At 42.0% G+C, this 18439-nt stretch overlaps 1 protein-coding gene across 2 annotated transcripts in view; it reads right to left on the reverse strand.

The window, feature by feature from the left end:
- Nucleotides 1–8586: 8586 nt before the first annotated feature.
- Nucleotides 8587–18439, reverse strand: part of CACNA1F (calcium voltage-gated channel subunit alpha1 F) — a 125636-nt gene continuing 115783 nt past the window's right edge. For both annotated transcript variants that reach the window (XM_075184998.1, XM_075184999.1), the window contains 4 exons: nt 12247–12404; nt 11970–12076; nt 11550–11813; nt 8587–10026 (listed from right to left, as the gene is read on the reverse strand). In XM_075184998.1, the coding sequence (XP_075041099.1) occupies nt 9739–10026; nt 11550–11813; nt 11970–12076; nt 12247–12404 (817 nt within the window). In that variant the 3' untranslated portion in view covers nt 8587–9738. The remainder of the gene's footprint in view (nt 10027–11549; nt 11814–11969; nt 12077–12246; nt 12405–18439) is intronic.

Raw genomic sequence — 18439 nt, forward strand, 5'->3', positions numbered from 1 at the left:
CTGCTTCATCTTTGCAACACAGAGTTAATAGCATTTAAAGTGTACTTGATGTCACATTAACCTTACTACATAGAATGGTCATTTCATCATTTTAATCTGTATTCCTATTGTGGGGGGTGTGCTTTACTTATTGCTTTTTATTACCTCGAGCAATCCAACAATGGAGTGGAAATGGCAGCAGAATAAGGTATACAAATGGAGGACATCATCTTAGTATAATATGATGGTCCTTTGTTATCTATTGCTTTTCTTGCTAACGTGAAGCGGTCATGCCCTCAGTTAAGATGGTGGCTGCAGCTCGCCTCGGCTGTTACCATGGCGACCAAGTAATCGCGTTGTAACGAGATAAATTTGGTATCTGTAAACCTGGTAGTATGCGGCCCACTGGCTGTGCTGCGGTGTAGGTTAGTGAAGGGTCCGATTTATAGAGTTAAATTGGTAGTCGAAATGATCTGAATAACGGTTACTAGGAAAAAAAGGTATTATCTTAAGATGGGCTCCAGTTTAGCCTCTAAAATGGTTACTAATGGCGTCACCGGAACTGCGGGCGGCCATCTTGGTTGGGGCAGATGGGTTTAGTCACTCACAAACATTTAGATTCGGACACAGGATAAGTATTTCCCCCTTTGATTACAGTGTGGGCATTATAGCCTTACACAAAACTATTAATTTAAATAATATATGCTTGGGATAGAGGTTATACAGTGCTACCCTACAGCTTGTACTCCACTAAAAGTTGCAGATAGCAAATAACATTATTGCTGGGGGCAATATGGAACTTGTAGTTTCATATGAGTTGAAGACTTACAGGTTACCTGTTCCTGTCATTCATGACCATTAGTCAACGATTTGTGAATGAAGACTCACAAACAGTGTGTTTCCAAAATTATACCTTCCAAAGGGGCCTATTTATTAATCATTTTTTTCATGTAATCCTTTATTTCATGCAAATATAACTATTGTGCATTTTATGAACAGTGCATCGCACTGCTGCTTTGGGGTCTATGCATGACTAAATGTGGTGCCTCTAAATATGATTTGCAGCGATGCATATTTAAGCATCACTGTAATGCATGAGCACAGAAGTTCCACTGCAACAGATTCTGAAAGCCAGAGAGGCTTCAGCAGAATCCCATAGGAAAAGACAGGTAACGCCATCCTGAGACGGCATTACCTTTCTGCACAGTCCAAAGTTTTTCAGAGCTTCATGCATTGCAGAACTTTTCAGTTCCCATATTAATCTATGGGGACTGCGAAGACAAAAGTTAAATGGGTTATGGCAGGAAAAATCTTTGATTTTTGCCAGAATCTTTGCCAGAAGCCCTTCATGCATTTTGCGATGGCCATTTAACTGAGAAAACTGCTTTTTTCTCCATTGTAATGGCTCATCTCACTTTAATACATAGACCCCTTTGCATTTTGCTTCGAAATTCAGTGCAGTCCCATAAATGTGTATGAGGATTGCTCTGTACCGCAATTTAACAAGTTTCCGAAAATGCAATATTTTCGGAACTTGGTCACATTAATATACGCCAGCTCAGACTGGCATATATTACCGTATGTGAAGTTGTCAGGTCTGTTCAGCTCTGCTCCGAAGAGCGGAGCTTCACAGCGCATGTGTGGAGGGATCATATGATCAATATGCACAATAATTTAATTTTCATCTACGCGATGAGGATTGAAATCATTCATAAAATGCGGTGGTACATAAATAGGGGCCAAAGTGAAGACTGCACTTTTACTGCAGTGTTTGTTCAAAAGATCATTCTTCAAATGGCAATGATTTCCTACAGTTATTTAGAGAGTAAATGGTTTATAATGATGGACAAATGCTGACGTTGTTACATATTGCATATAACCATAATGTATCTTTAAAATCATTGTATGAGAATACTGTTTACATTATATTACCATAGATTGTACATTTGTGAGCAGGACCCTTTGTTAATGTGCTGTGACTGTGTTTGTTTTCACTTGTAAAGCGATGCAAAGTATTCTGGCATTATATAAATAACCGTTAACAATAATAATAATAATAATAATAATTGTATTAAAACATTGTAAAAGTTTGGTATAAATAAAGGGATTATGTGTCATTATTTTCTAACACATTTACGATTGATAATATGATAAATATTCTCAAACCAACACTATTATGCTTCCTAATTTCGCAGCGTACATGTTTATTTCATTTTTCTCCACACTGATGATACGAATCCTCTTCCCAGCTCTATTCCTGGACTTTACATTCAGCAAAATGTGATTTTACAAATACAGTGCAATACAGCAGCATTATAGTCAAATATTTTAAATACTGGTCCACACTACATAATCATCTTTACCTCACCGGTTAATGTTTAAGAAAAAATGGAGGCATCACACAATTCCTCCACTATCATCATCATCATCACCATTTATTTATATAGCGCCACTATTTCCACAGCGCTGTACAGAGAACTCACGCACATCAGTACCTGCCCAATTGGGGTTCACAGTCTAAATTCTCAAATACACACACGCACAGACTAGGGTTAATTTGTTAGCAGCCAATCTACCTACCAGTATGTTTTTGGAGTGTGGGAGGAAACCGGAGTACCCGGAGGAAACCCACGCAAACACGGGGAGAACATACAAACGCCTCACACTATCCTCGGTCTTTAGCATCTATACATGTCAAACTCTCTGATATCTTGCTTAATGTTCAATACAGCAGCTTCCCAGTCTAAGTGCAGACAATAAGCAGCAGCTCACTACCTCAACTAAAGGTTATCTGTCATTGATGTTGGGCAACATGCGCAGTATCAATCATATTACTCAAACACATTAGCCAAATTGCCAACCATCCTATCCAACTGATATCTGTTCCTAGTAGATTGGAATGAAATGGACATAATGGAAAACCCAGTAGGCTGATAACACACATTAATGTATGGCGTCCCTGGCTGACTGACACAAGGAAGTTCTTTGTAGTCATGCCTGATCCGATAATTCAGCCACATATGCAGCAGATTTGGCTACAATGTGCGTGGCTAAGTCTGCCTCAAATCGGGTTGGTAGGTATTAGGTAATGATGAATGATTAACATATCAGTATATTAAAAACAATCATTATGTCTTAACTTTAATATCAAATGTATTCTGTGCATACGTTGTAACACATGGCTTTGTAGTAGGATATTGGGTGTGTCTAGTGTTCTGATTTCTAGCAGAGTGAGCTTGCTATAGCTGAATGCACAGAAATTCCAGTGAATAGCCAACCATACATTTTTAAGTGGACCGACACATCTTGTAAAATCTACCTAAATATTGTGTGGATAAAATTTATGTTAATGCGAAGGCAAATTCAGCATTTACACAAAATAAGCAATATTTCCTGAGAAGTTAAGAGCATACTTGCCAACTTTTGGAAACTTAATTCCGGGAGATCCCAGGCAGGGGAGCGTGGTTGGAGGATAGGAGGGGAGGGGCGTGTCGAATCGCGTCATTTTGGCCCCACCCTGTGACAAAAATGCCATTTTTGTCGCGGGGCCAAAATGATGTAATTCACCGCGAATCGTGTCATTTTGAGGAGCAAGTTGCCGTATGTGGGATACTTGCCTGCTCTCCCGGGAGTCTGGGAGACCTATCTGAATTTCGTGAGTCTCCCGGACATTCTAGGAGAGTTGGCAAGTATGGTTAAGAGCCGTATATTTGGTATGTTACACTCTTAAGGTGGCTGAATTATCATTCCATGTAGAGTGCAATAATATTGAAACTACATAGACATGTCAGGAGTTTTTAGTTTCAAGAGAGAGAGAGAGAGAGAGAGAGAGAGAGAGTGAGAGAAAAGGAATGAAAGAAAGATTGCATATGTCTTGCTGTCAACTGTCTTAGGAGAAAAAAGTCTGCAAAGACGGATGGCTTTGTGTTGTTCAGTTACTAGGTTTAAGCTGGTAAATAAGGTCTTGTGTTCCAACAGGGTTACTTGGCCATCAGGCCAAATGGCCAGATCTGATAGTGTACGGATGCTTTTAGTGCGGATCTCCATTATTCACAGCAGGTAATCCATTATTCACAGATACCATTGTTTTGTTCAGCCACATGTTTAGATTACAGAAGAAGTGAAAACTGATAATCCCTTAAAATGGTCACCATTAATTCACATTTTCAGATACGACATGAAAAATATATATTCGTAATTCCCATCATCTTAACAGTTTTAAAAAGTACCTGCCACTTGCACACAAGGAGGCTGCCATTTTGGGGGCTGACCCAATATTCATGCAGCCTATCAACTCACAGGAAATCAGTGACATCACTGAGGCACTTCATGAGAAAGGATCACCAGGTGCAAGTTCCTAGTGAGCTGATAGGCTCCAGTTTTGTGAATATCGCTTCACCCCTGAAAATAGCAGCCTTTGAGTAGGCAACTGGCGCACTTAAGATGCAGCATGGTGGGTATGGGCAGCATGGTGGCTCAGTGGTTAGCACTTCTGCCTCACAGCACTGGAGTCATGAGGTCAATTCCCGACCATGGCCTTATCTGTGAGGAGTTTGTATGTTCTCCCTGTGTTTGCGTGGGTTTCTTCTGGGTGCTCCGGTTTCCTCCCACACTCCAAAAACATACTGGTAGGTTAATTGGCAGCTACCAAATTGACTGTAGTCTGTGTGTGTGTGTGTGTGTTAGGGAATTTAGACTGTAAGCCCCAATGAGGCAGGGACTGATGTGAATGACTTCTCTGTACAGCGCTGCGGAATTAGTGGCACTATATAAATAAATGTTGATGATGATGATTAAGAAGTATGACTGTCGTAATTGTAGAAGGGATGAGGTCTCTCCTGTTCCATTATGCCCCTGGGAAGTATTGTGGCCATCATTAGACTGTAGTAATTATTTGGGTATATCCACCCAGTTTAATAATTACATGAGATTACATCAGTTTACAGGGCAGCTAATTTGGATGTGCCTACGGTAACATAGGAGGACATACAAGGCAGAGAGGAAGCGGTACACTTTTGCAGCCTTTTGTCTGAATGGAATGTGTGTAAATAACTACATTGTAAATTAGGGTTTAATCAGGCTTAACAATTTAGGTTCTGCATAACTGGTACATGTTAAATATAAAAATGTATATTGTTTGTGGCAATGGATAACACATTATTATTTTTATGCTTTATTTATTTGAGCACGATCGTCATTTATCTGTGCGATTCCTTTAATGCGGCGCGATACATGTGTCCTAGAGATGTTTGGTCTTTGTTGTATGAAGTGAGCATCATCCGAGTAGGTTCTGCTGTGTGTATTGGATTCAGATCACTTCCCTGCAGACCAGCTGCACCCAGAAAAGACAGCTCATTCATAAATGAGCACTTGGCTCAGTGTTCCTCAGCTGCCTTCTCATCCTCTGTAGAGGTCATTGAAGTTTCTTTTCAAGAAAATCTATTGGGACTTGAAAACTAAAACCCTGACTGAGAAAACAGCAAACGCTTAGGTAATGATAATACATGTATTGGCTTCCAAATGGGGATACGTTGGTTTACGCTGGCTGCCACACGCAGTGTGTGTGTTTAAAGGGAAAGGATTATTGAAGAATTCCTGCTGTATTTTATTTTTGAACTAATCACTCCGGCCCCAGTTGGCAGTAACATGTCTGAGGCCCCAGTGGTTTTGGAAAAACCCACCTTTGTTGGCAGGGCTGCCATCAGAACTTGTGGGGCTCATTACAAAAAAAACAGGCAGGGTCTTTCTCCTTGACCCCCCCATCATCAGTTCATTGGACGCGTAGGTGTAGTGTGGAGCCATGACACCCAGACCGCCGCCAACATTCCCCTCGGGGCAATGTAACACCCCCTACCCTCATACCATGTCATGTCATGTACCTATCTCCTGAGCTAATGGAGGCAGCCACATGTAGAGGGGAGGGGTGGAGCAGACAGGTTAAGTAGGAGGCGAGGGCATGACTGTGATTGGATAAGAGAAGTGGAGGATGCGAGGGGGAGCGGGGACAAGAAATTAAGACAGCTCATTGGTATCTGGTCCTGGGGGAGGAGCCAGCCACCAGGAAGTACAACAATGACGGGGTCTGCCCCATAGTTGCCAATTCCGCTTATAACAAGCGTAATTGGGCTTCTTTTTTGTGAAGTTGCAGGGTTTTTTTCACTGTCGCGGGTAACTTGTTTTTGGGCTTGGACACGTTCTCCAAGTCCTCAGGCTGCATAATCATTTTGTTTTTGTTTTTTTCCCTCTGTTACCATTTTTAATTGGTGCATTCAGTTTTTGGGTTTTTTTGTGGGCGGGTTGTGCAGCGAATTCCTCCAATGAAGTGGCACTTTGTGGGTGGGCGGAGTCACAGGAGGACGTGGAATAAATCACAGGAAGACGGATCTGCAACAGCCTACTGAAATAAGTGCTGTGTCTGTGACAGATACACGATCGCTGCACTTATAGCAGGTAACACTGCTATATAACACCCTCCCCTCCCATTCAGTAAGCTGCTCATGTCAGAAGACTGCTTATACTGTTATATCATGGGGCTGTGTGGTATAGACATACCAGTGTCCTAAATTACAGCATTTGCCTTTTCATTTGCCCTATCAGTGTATAAATGTGTCCTCTTGTCTTTATAAAGGTTTTCTAAATGGAGATTCAGTGTAGAAATTAGTGTTATAGAAAAGGACGGTCCCCCTGTAAGTTGGGCTTTTTAGGATTGGTTTGGGTTTGTTTTGCACTAAGCGGTTGCTTGTTTTTCATTTCAGAGTTGGCAACCCTGGTCTGCCCTCTTTAGGACAGGGCTGCCTCGATAATGCCACATAACTGCCTTCTTCACACCTGGCACCCTGCTCAGAATGAGTGAGGGTCCCAACAGATTATTGGACAGCGGGCCCTCTGGTCAATCAAGTTTTGCCTTTAAAGCTAAATTTCCCCTGCAAAGTTGCAGAATATCGTTGACTAGCAAAATGCATAGGTTGATACATTTACCCATTAGAGTTCTGTTATTAATTAATCTCTTACCTTGCTGACCGTACCTTCTCCGTATCCACCTCCGGATCTGTCCCCCCCCCCCCTCCTCCCTTCCAGTAGGGGTTCCCCAAGGCTCTGTTCTCGGACCCCTACTGTTCTCCATTTACACCTCTTCCCTCGGTGAACTCATCAGCTCCTTTGGTCTCAAGTACCACCTCTATGCGGATGACACCCAACTCTACCTTTCCTCTCCCGATCTCTCTCCCTCCCTCCTCTCCAGGGTGTCCGCCTGCCTCTCCGCCATCTCCTCCTGGATGTCCTCTAGATTCCTCAAACTCAATCTCACAAAAACCTAACTTATTGTCTTTCCCCCCACTCACTCCCCCTGCCCTTCCGACCTTTCTATCACCGCTCTCAACTCCTCTATTTCCCCTGTTTCAGTCTTTCGCTGCCTCGGCGTCACCCTGGACTCCTCTCTCTCCTTTGTCCCTCACATCCTCTCTCTAGCCAAATCCTGCCGCTTCCAGCTGCGCAACATCGCACGCATTCGGCCCTTCCTCTCCCAAGATGCCACTAAAGCCCTTGTCCACTCTCTTATTATCTCCCGTTGGACTACTGTAACCTCCTCCTTACTGGCCTCCCCCGCTCTCATCTCGCTCCCCTTCGCTCCGTACTCAATGCAGCCGCTCGGCTCATTTTCCTTTCTCGCCGCTCCTCTTCTGTCTCCCCCCTCTACCAATCCCTCCACTGGCTCCCCATCCCCTACAGAATCTTGTTCAAGCTCCTCACTCTTACTTTCAAGGCCCTCTCCAACTCCACTGCTCCCTACATCTCCAACCTTATCTCCATTCACGCTCCATCCCGCCCTCTTCGTTCAGCTAACGACCGCCGCCTCTCTTCCCCCCTGGTTACCTCCTCCCATGCTCGCATCCAAGACTTCTCCCGCGCTGCCCCCCTCCACTGGAACCAGCTCCCCCGCTCCATCAGAACTTCCCCCAACTTGTCCAGCTTCAAACGGGCCTTAAAAACCCACCTCTTCCTTAAAGCCCTTCAGTTCCCCACCCATTGACCTCCTCCCAGTCTCCCCCTACCCCCCGCCCTCTCCTGTCCCCCTCCTACTTCCCTCCTTTTCATTCTCCTCTCCCCCCCTCTCCGTCTCTGCCTCCGTTCTCCCCATTCCCTCCTCCTACCATTGTGTCTCTGTCCGTCCTACCCTCCCCCTAGATTGTACGCTCCTCCGAGCAGGGCCTCCTCTCCTTCTGTTCTTCACCACCTTAACTCTGCTCTCCAGCTCCTTGTCTCCTCCGTGAGGTCCTCCGGCCCCTGTCTCTACCCCGCTGGGGGCTCTCACCTCTAATCTAGCTGTTCATTGAGCTTCTGAGTTACTGTGATTTCTGTTAACTGTACTGTGCTGTCTCACCCTGTATCGTGTTTCTGTCTGTCCCTGTACGGCGCTACGGATACCTAGTAGCGCCCTATAAATAAAAATTAATAATAATAATAATTACAGCTTTTTTCCAATGCTAGGTGTAATATACACCTCCCCCAAACATGTATATATTAAAGTGGCTTGTGCAGATTTAAAAAAAATGACAAGAGGCAAAAATAATTTAAGTTTTTTTTTTTAAATAAGTGAAAATTCCTATGTACACTTAAAAAGTTAGAAAATGTAACATACAGTTAGACGTAGCATATTTTCAGTTACCAGTCCTGGCTGTTTTATCATCTGAGAAATTTTAAATACTTCTAAATGAACATATTTTCATTTCGGTGGTAGCCTGACCACAAATTGGTTGATTGAAGGAAAACTATAGCAAAAGTCCTGCATAGAAAACATTTATTTTAATATTCTCAAATATGTATGTTTATATACCCCTAGATCTTTACAAGAAAGTAATTCATGGAATTGAAATGTATTTGCTATTCCAATGAATTGAAATCTCCTTAACCCTCACTTTGTACATCAGCCAAATACAATAGTCAGCATCTCTGTAAGGGGAAGACTGGTCGTGATGTGCCGGCCATTACCGCGATGTCCGGCTACGCACATCGCTGGCCATCGGTGAGGCATCTCTGCTCATATTTCCTCGCACCTCCATGGGGTGTTCAATACATTAAATATCTTTGAGTCCATAGGCAAACCGAGGGGAGGGGGGGGGGGGGAGTTCCTAATGCCTGGAAACCCACCTCCAAGCCTGGGGCACTGTATAATTGAGGTGGCTGGACCCTGCTCCCGCATCACACGGCTCTGCTTGAAAAGGGAGAGCTGCGTGCACCTAACAGTAGTGCAGGCAGCATTGCCCATGTATATTATGGGGATAGGAAGAGTTGAAGAACAGCCAAGCACTGTCTAAAATTATAGCCACGCCCCCATGCATGCTGGTCACGCCCACTGGCGGCGTGGTGTAGAAACCCCCCTCTACAAATCCTGGAGTCCTATTGGGAGAATGGTGCGATATAAATAATTATTATTATATATCAATGAGTTCAAATTGAGCTCTTCTGTGACCAGATTCAGTGAGACTGTTGGCTAATTACATTTTAGCAAGCAGTTTTATTTTGGATACAGTTTTCCTTTAATAAACTTTCATTCTTCTATGTTGGTGCAGTTTGAATTTGTAAATATAGCAGTCACCCCCTCTTGTCCTGTAAAGGGAATATGTGTAAGGGTAGTAGCAAGCGTATTCTTATGTCCCCCCATGCTCAGGAAGACAGACTAGAACTCCGGAGGTTATCTATATTTCTGTATCTGCTCATGAAGTTGCTTTGGCTAGTCTCCCTCTCAGAAGGAATACAGTCTTAGAACGAGGACACACAAGCCATTTCATCCCTCAGCTCTTCCTCATCCCGACAGTGCACCGATTCTTCGTCGCTGTAGAAGAGTCCTTGCCCCGCCATGTCATCTCCGCCAGGCCTCCCGCCAGTGCTTCCGCTCCAGCTGCCTTTCCGACTCTGGCTTAGAAGGTCGCTGGCTGCACTCTCCATCTCATCAATGGTCATGTGACAGGCATCTGCAATCTCGCGCTTTGCGAACGCAACAAACTTGGGGTCTCGTGCGTAGAGCCCAAGACCCTCGGATATCAACACCTAAGAAAAAATGAATCATTTTATAAAACAAAACAAAACATTTTTTTCTTTAAAATGTAAATTGTAAAACAATTACATATTTGTAGTTTGATTGAATAGATTACATACAGAAGAAGTTGGATGTATGGGCATTTAATATAGAAATGGGTTTGACACCACAGTCAAGTTTAAAAGGAGCCTCACAGAATTTACCTGGCTTTTGCAAATGTTAAAGTGGTCAGTTTGTCTATGTGTTGCCCCTCTTATTTGAAATTTGCCTACACGTGGACATGCAAAACCATGACATACTCTGTGCTGCTGTAAATAATCTAGTGCGTTGATTGGCTACAGTTTGTCCTAGATCCCCCCCACTTTATTTACAGCACCTTAGTGTGTGCCAAGATTTATAAAATGATGACAACAGGTGAATTACCCATGTCACATGCAAAATAATACAGTATTTCAACAACTTCTATATGTGTCCCATGTTCTTGAAAGCATTTATATTATCCATTCGAGTCTATTGATTTCACTCACAATTGTGATTTGTTTAGTGTATTCTCTGTGATAAACCTTCAATTTGACTTGGTCAGTTACTAGCGAGAGATTTACGCTGGGTACACACTATATGGTTTTCAGCCAATCATTGCGCCAATCACACGATAAATGACTGTTCGGCCCGATATTGCATTAGGGTGTACACTAAAACGATGAACGATTATCGTTCCAAAGCATATTGTATCGTTTAACTTGATTTCTAAACTGGACTAAAAATCTCGTTCAATGACGAACAATATTGTTCCATTTCTGCAGTGTGTACGCAGTCACGATCAGAAACTCTATAGAGTTTACAGAGTCACAATCTTTTCAGCCGTTGGTTATGACAGATGAAGAGCACAAATCTGAGCGTAAATTTTTTAGAACATGTATAGTGTGTACACAGGAATCGGCCTGCTGATTGGGACTTTTCTTTTTCAGTAGCTGGTAAAATCGTTATCTATATGGCATCGGGAGAAAATTTCTGTAGAGTGTACCCAGCCTTAAACTGTAAATTTACTAAAAGTTAGAAGAGATCAGTAAGATAGGACCCTGTTAACCTACACACATACATACCACTGAAATAGTTTAGTGATTAAATAGAACAGTGCCATGTATAAAGGGCTTTGCCATTCACTTAAAATACATGAGGCCCATTCTCAAGCAACTATAATTATTTTTTATTTAATAATGTGTCAGTGGAAATGTCTATACAATTGTCAGTAAAATATATCTGACAAGGACGGCAACAGTTACTAGGCAACGAGACAGGAGCAGTATATGATAGTATGTAGAAGTAGATCTCTTGCATACCCAGCATCCATATATACTGTAGCTGGTGGTATGTTATTATCCAGTGAAATGGCTATGAAATATCACTTGCAATCACAAATAAGCGTACTATCCTACGTATAACACTTTGCAACACCTCTTACATGCAATAAGTTGTTACATTCGGTTACAACAAGTAGACAAACTGTCGGAGCGCTGGTGTCACATCTACTCACCGCTTCCACCAGGCTGTCCGCGCTCCCTCTCTTCTCCGTCAGTCGCTGCCCAGGCACACACAGCTGGGTGTAGGTACAGTAAGGAGCCTTGTCCTCTTCCTCTCTATACCAGTGGGCGCAAGGGATGGTGGGCAGGCTACTGTCCTCCTCCACCAAGATAAGGGGTGCATAGAGAAGCCGTCCACGTTTTGGGGGGTTGGCCCAGGAGTGTGAACCGCTGGATGGGTAATTGGTTCTTTGCCAGGAATCTGAACTTCCGTAAACCTGATAGGGTGGGAAAGACGATTAAAAAAGAACATACACAATCTGCAATACGGAATTTCATAGAGTAATAGGTGGAAGGAAACACAAGTGGGACAGGTACAAGTAGCACAGAGGGACGGTTACAAGGAAGAGAGGAGGTCATTGAATGGAAGTTACCCGGGTGCGGCAGGGCGGTGCATTTTGGTGGTATGTTCCTGGTATAGGGATATCATCACAGCTCCCCTGTCTTTTCAGGCACTGGATGCTGAATGGAGATTTGCTACCTGTGGCGAGAGGAAAGCGTTACAATGTGTGACAGACCTGGTCTAACCTTTGTGGAAGTCTCGTACTTGTTTTTATGAAAGGAATAAAGGAGATTGTATTGTGCATGAGTCTGTTATAAATGTGGAAAACAATTGTTCCAGTTCTGAGTATAGAAACCGGCTCTCTGTACCTGGAGTAGGGGGCAGTAGTCGCCTGCGAGGGGCCGATCTGCCGTCCAGAGTGCCGTTAGCCCGGGGCGCTGCAGGAGGTTCAGCAGGTGAGGACTGAACCTTCACCCTCTCTTCGGGAGATAAGGAGCGCTGCAGAGGGTCCTCCAAATTCTGGTGCCTGAAAGATTGGGAATCCCTTCAAGTTTAACATTTTTGAGATCACGTTACATTCCCCCCTAAGCGGAAGGGATGCTGAAGACTTACATCTAAAATAATTAAAGAAAATAAAGAAGAAAATAATGAAAAAACCCAATCACACACAAAAGAGCAGACTAGATGGTCTATTCAAATTCTATGTTTCTATGGTTCCTGCGCTCATACATAATACCTTGTTACAATATTTGTATGATGTTCTGATTGACATCCTGCCAGACGGACGTGATTACCTATATCCTCCTTCACAGAACGAACACTGATTTCCATCAGATATTCGCTAATCTTTAGATAAACTATGACAGAAATGGCACTACGGAGTGGTATTGGCCAAGGCTTGGATGATTTATATGGTTGGCAAGCCTTGTTTTGTGAAAGGAAAAGTCCACTTAATTTTCATATCATATCAGTGAACTGAAAAATGACATATTACATTTGTTTGAACATATTTACTTGCGCAATAGATTATTTAGCCAACCTGTAAGTTAGATGGAAAAGAGAACAGTCTGACCATAACAGAACCACAACAGAACAGACCCCACAAGGCTGCCACTATTGTTAGTCTTAGGCTACATACCCACAGATGTTTGGAGTGTGTATGGTGTATACGGTGGTATGCCATAGCGCCACTTCTCCTACTGCTTTAATGGTTAAACTATCAAATTCCATTCACTTACATTCCCATTTAGTTTCATACCGCCACTTCTAAATTTCCACTTCGATCATTGGTTTCAAATGAATTGAAAAGCAGCATACTCACAGAACAGGAACAAGCAACATTGTAGGAGCACAAATTCGTATATAATATAATATAATATATTTTATATATATATATATATATATATATATATATATATATATATATATATATATATATATATATATATACATACAAGTTAACCCGTGCATGATACTCATGCATTCTAGTCAAATCAAGCTACTTAAGGTGTTAAAAAGGTTCTTGTCATGCATTTGGGCCATAGACCAGGCCTCCTCAAGGGAAGAGCGTTACTTCCCAACGTAAGCGCCCTTTTTTAACGTGGTTTTGTCCACATGTCACCACCTCATCATTCTTCTCCATCACCTCATCCTTCATTTTCATCGCCACATCTATCCAGATGTCCAGACACAGGGATCTCTCTCAGCGGTCCTGAGTATCACACTCCTCTCACTCTGTCACCCCCGGCAACCACCAACCACTCCCCACTGTCACCCCCGGCAACCACTCCCCACTGTCACTTCTCCTTCAAGAAATATATATATATTTTTTTTAAATCTTTATAAACACTTTTAACAATTAACAAATTAAATTAACAAATTAAAAACATCTTAGTATACCAAATTTCAGCCCTTTCTGAATTTTTTTTTCCACACACACTAAGAATTTAGTAGGTCAGTGTATAACTCCGCCCAGCAGGTGGCGTTGCAGCTTGGTTTTATTTTTTCCACACACACACACACACACACACACACACACACACACACACACACACAGACTAACACACGCCACTAAGCATTTATATTATAGATATATATACATACATTCACTTTGAACCTACTGCCATTTAAATTTTACATTTTACATGCATTTTTACGACATGTATGTACCCTGCATGTGCCCAATCAATATAGGGGTCCCTCTTTACTACCACTTACCACTTATTATTAGTTATTGGTGTATAGTCCTCCTATAACTCTAAATGGTTTGTTAATCCTTTTTTATTGTTTTCTAATGCTGAGTACACCCTAGAGACAATTTCTCACGATGCAATACCGTTAGCGATTTTACCAACGACTGAAGTCCAGAACAGCCTGCCAATTCATGCGTACACACTGTAGACATTATACACAATTTTTACACTATTTAGTGCCTGAGCTGTGATTTTTGTCTGTCATAACCATTGTCTCAAAAGATCGTGACTCCGTACACAGTGTACAGATATATGGCCTCCCTAACATGTCATGAAAAAAAAGTGTTCTATTAGTCCGCTCGGGCAGAGATGATCTGTGTCTTGCTAGACCCAGATCATATCTCATACAGTTAATATCAGTGATTATATCACTGGTGTTTCCTGTCGGCTCCAAGAGTGCCAATACGATGCACAGATATAACGATCCCCCCTGGGTCAAATTCGCAGTTGGGTGTCCAGGACATTTTAGTCAGGTGCCTCCCACCTCACAGATGATTAGGCCAGAAGCTTAGAACAACATGGAAGCCGATGTCAGGTGACCTAAATGTTACGGGTTTGGCCTGCTAAGAAGAGCATGACATAGAATCTATGTCACTATTTGGTTTTCTGACCCTGTCGGTTTCTTTTAAGGGGAGGTCAACTTTCAGCCAACTTTATCTTCCATGGAGAGATGTTTATTTTTGTTGCCCAGAGATTTGGAAATAGAACTACTTTGTAGACACAATTGTTACTTTCACAGACATGAACTTAATCTGTTGTCATAAAATTGTCTGAAGGTGGATTTTAATAACCAAAATTAGATTGTAAGCTCTATTGGGCAGAGAAACCGTGCCTGATCATTTGTGTGTGCTGCACTGCAAAACCGTACATTGTATATGGAAATAACTATACGGGGGAAGCTGTTGCTCCGTAGATATTGTGTACCAGATGGAGCATTTCCTATGATCTGGTCTGCTGGGTTTACTGCATATATAAACCCTGGAGGTTTAACTCTTGGACTTGGCTGATGTATTGATCGATCCGAGACAGCAATGCTGAGGTTCCTAGTGAATCATGCCGGGAAAGCTTAGATAAAGCAAGGGAACCTGTCTTACTTATAGATCAATGCCATTTATATGTCTGGCTGGGAATGCGGATGGTAAGAGTGAAAACCTCACTCAAGACTTTATCCTACTAATACCGTCCTCTTCATTTATTACAACTTGCCTGTGTTTCTGCTAAGATTACGCTCTGTTTAGCTTCATTATGTCTATTAATGGGGGTAAAGGGACACTGAGATTGTCTGTAATAAGTGCCACTTCTCATGTTTTCATTATATTGGTGGCAATATGCCTAGAAATGCACCATGCCTTACATAGTACTCCTGGAAGGTAGGAAAACTGACCCATTGAAAATAAAGGCAGACGTCTATTTTTCACTATATGTAAGGACGTGTAAATCTCTAATCCTTCTGCAAGGAGAAAAATGTTTTGCAGCCACATAGAAACAGGGCCGCGATCCCGATTGGCAGACGCGCAGGACGCGGCACTAGCCAGAGTCATTACCAACTTCTTCTCTTCCCCTTCCTCCCCATCTTTCCCCCCTCCTTCTTCCACCCTACCCTCATCCAGTACCTACACCCTCCCCCTATAAACACGAAAAACCCAACAACTTGTAACCCTGTATAATGGTCTCTCCATGATGCATCATTAGCCACAGAACAGGGGAACGTCAGGAAGTTCATAATGTTTGTATTTTTACACTTTTGGAAAACCTGGATTACCCCACCTCTGTTTAGACCTAAGGTTTTGTATCCCACCTTTCGGAGAACCACAAGACATTTGTATTGCTAATTGGTTGCCTTAGTCTCCTATTTTTGTCTGTATCCAAACTGTTGTACATGTTGTTGTTGAAAATAAAGAAATAAAAAAAGAAGGAAAAATGGAAGCCTACTTGTCCGCCAAGCATACTGGACATACCTCTCTGTCTCATTACCGGTAGATACATACACTACATACAGTATATACCTCTCTGTCTCATTACCGGTAGATACATACACTACATACAGTATATACCTCTCTGTCTCATTACCGGTAGGTACATACACTACATACAGTATATACCTCTCTGTCTCATTACCGATAGATACATACACTACATACATTATATACCTCTCTGTCTCATTACCGGTAGATACATACACTGCATACAGTATATACCTCTCTGTCTCATTACCGGTAGGTACATACACTGCATACAGTATATACCTCTCTGTCTCATTACCGGTAGGTACATACACTACATACAGTATATACCTCTCTGTCTCATTACCGGTAGATACATACACTGCATACAGTATATACCTCTCTGTCTCATTACCGGTAGGTACATACACTACATACAGTATATACCTCTCTGTCTCATTACCTGTAGGTACATATACTGCATACAGTATATACCTCTCTGTCTCATTACCGGTAGGTACATACACTGCATACAGTATATACCTCTCTGTCTCATTACCGGTAGGTACATACACTACATACAGTATATACCTCTCTGTCTCATTACCGGTAGATACATACACTGCATACAGTATATACCTCTCTGTCTCATTACCTGTAGGTACATACACTGCATACAGTATATACCTCTCTGTCTCATTACCTGTAGATACATACACTACATACATTATATACTTCTCTGTCTCATTACCGGTCAATACATACACTACATACATTATATACCTCTCTGTCTCATTACCAGTAGATACATACACTACATACAGTATATACCTCTCTGTCTCATTACCGGTAGATACATACACTACATACAGTATATACCTCTCTGTCTCATTACCGGTAGGTACATACACTACATACAGTATATACCTCTCTGTCTCATTACCGGTAGATACATACACTGCATACAGTATATACCTCTCTGTCTCATTACCGGTAGGTACATACACTACATACAGTATATACCTCTCTGTCTCATTACCTGTAGGTACATATACTGCATACAGTATATACCTCTCTGTCTCATTACCGGTAGGTACATACACTGCATACAGTATATACCTCTCTGTCTCATTACCGGTAGATACATATACTACATACAGTATATACCTCTCTGTCTCATTACCGGTAGATACATACACTGCATACAGTATATACCTCTCTGTCTCATTACCGGTAGGTACATACACTGCATACAGTATATACCTCTCTGTCTCATTACCTGTAGATACATACACTACATACATTATATACTTCTCTGTCTCATTACCGGTCAATACATACACTACATACATTATATACCTCTCTGTCTCATTACCAGTAGATACATACACTACATACAGTATATACCTCTCTGTCTCATTACCGGTAGATACATACACTGCATACAGTATATACCTCTCTGTCTCATTACCGGTAGGTACATACACTACATACAGTATATACCTCTCTGTTTCATTACCGCTAGATACATACACTGCATACAGTATATACCTCTCTGTCTCATTACCGGTAGCTACATACACTACATACAGTATATACCTCTCTGTCTCATTACCGGTAGGTACATACACTGCATACAGTATATACCTCTCTGTCTCATTACCGGTAGGTACATACACTGCATACAGTATATACTTCTCTGTCTCATTACCGGTCAATACATACACTACATACATTATATACCTCTCTGTCTCATTACCAGTAGATACATACACTACATACAGTATATACCTCTCTGTCTCATTACCGGTAGATACATACACTACATACAGTATATACCTCTCTGTCTCATTACCGGTAGATACATACACTGCATACAGTATATATCTCTCTGTCTCATTACCGGTAGATACATACACTGCATACAGTATATATCTCTCTGTCTCATTACCGGTAGATACATACACTACATACAGTATATACCTCTCTGTCTCATTACCGGTAGATACATACACTGCATACAGTATATACCTCTCTGTCTCATTACCGGTAGATACATACACTGCATACAGTATATACCTCTCTGTCTCATTACCGGTAGGTACATACACTGCATACAGTATATACCTCTCTGTCTCATTACCGGTAGATACATACATTACATAGAGTATATACCTATCTGTCTCATTACCGGTAGATACATACACTGCATACAGTATATATCTCTCTGTCTCATTACCGGTAGATACATACACTACATACAGTATATACCTCTCTGTCTCATTACCGGTAGATACATACACTGCATACAGTATATACCTCTCTGTCTCATTACCGGTAGATACATACACTGCATACAGTATATA

The sequence above is a fragment of the Mixophyes fleayi genome, chromosome 9 (assembly GCF_038048845.1).
Source record: "Mixophyes fleayi isolate aMixFle1 chromosome 9, aMixFle1.hap1, whole genome shotgun sequence".
Lineage (NCBI taxonomy): Eukaryota > Metazoa > Chordata > Amphibia > Anura > Limnodynastidae > Mixophyes > Mixophyes fleayi.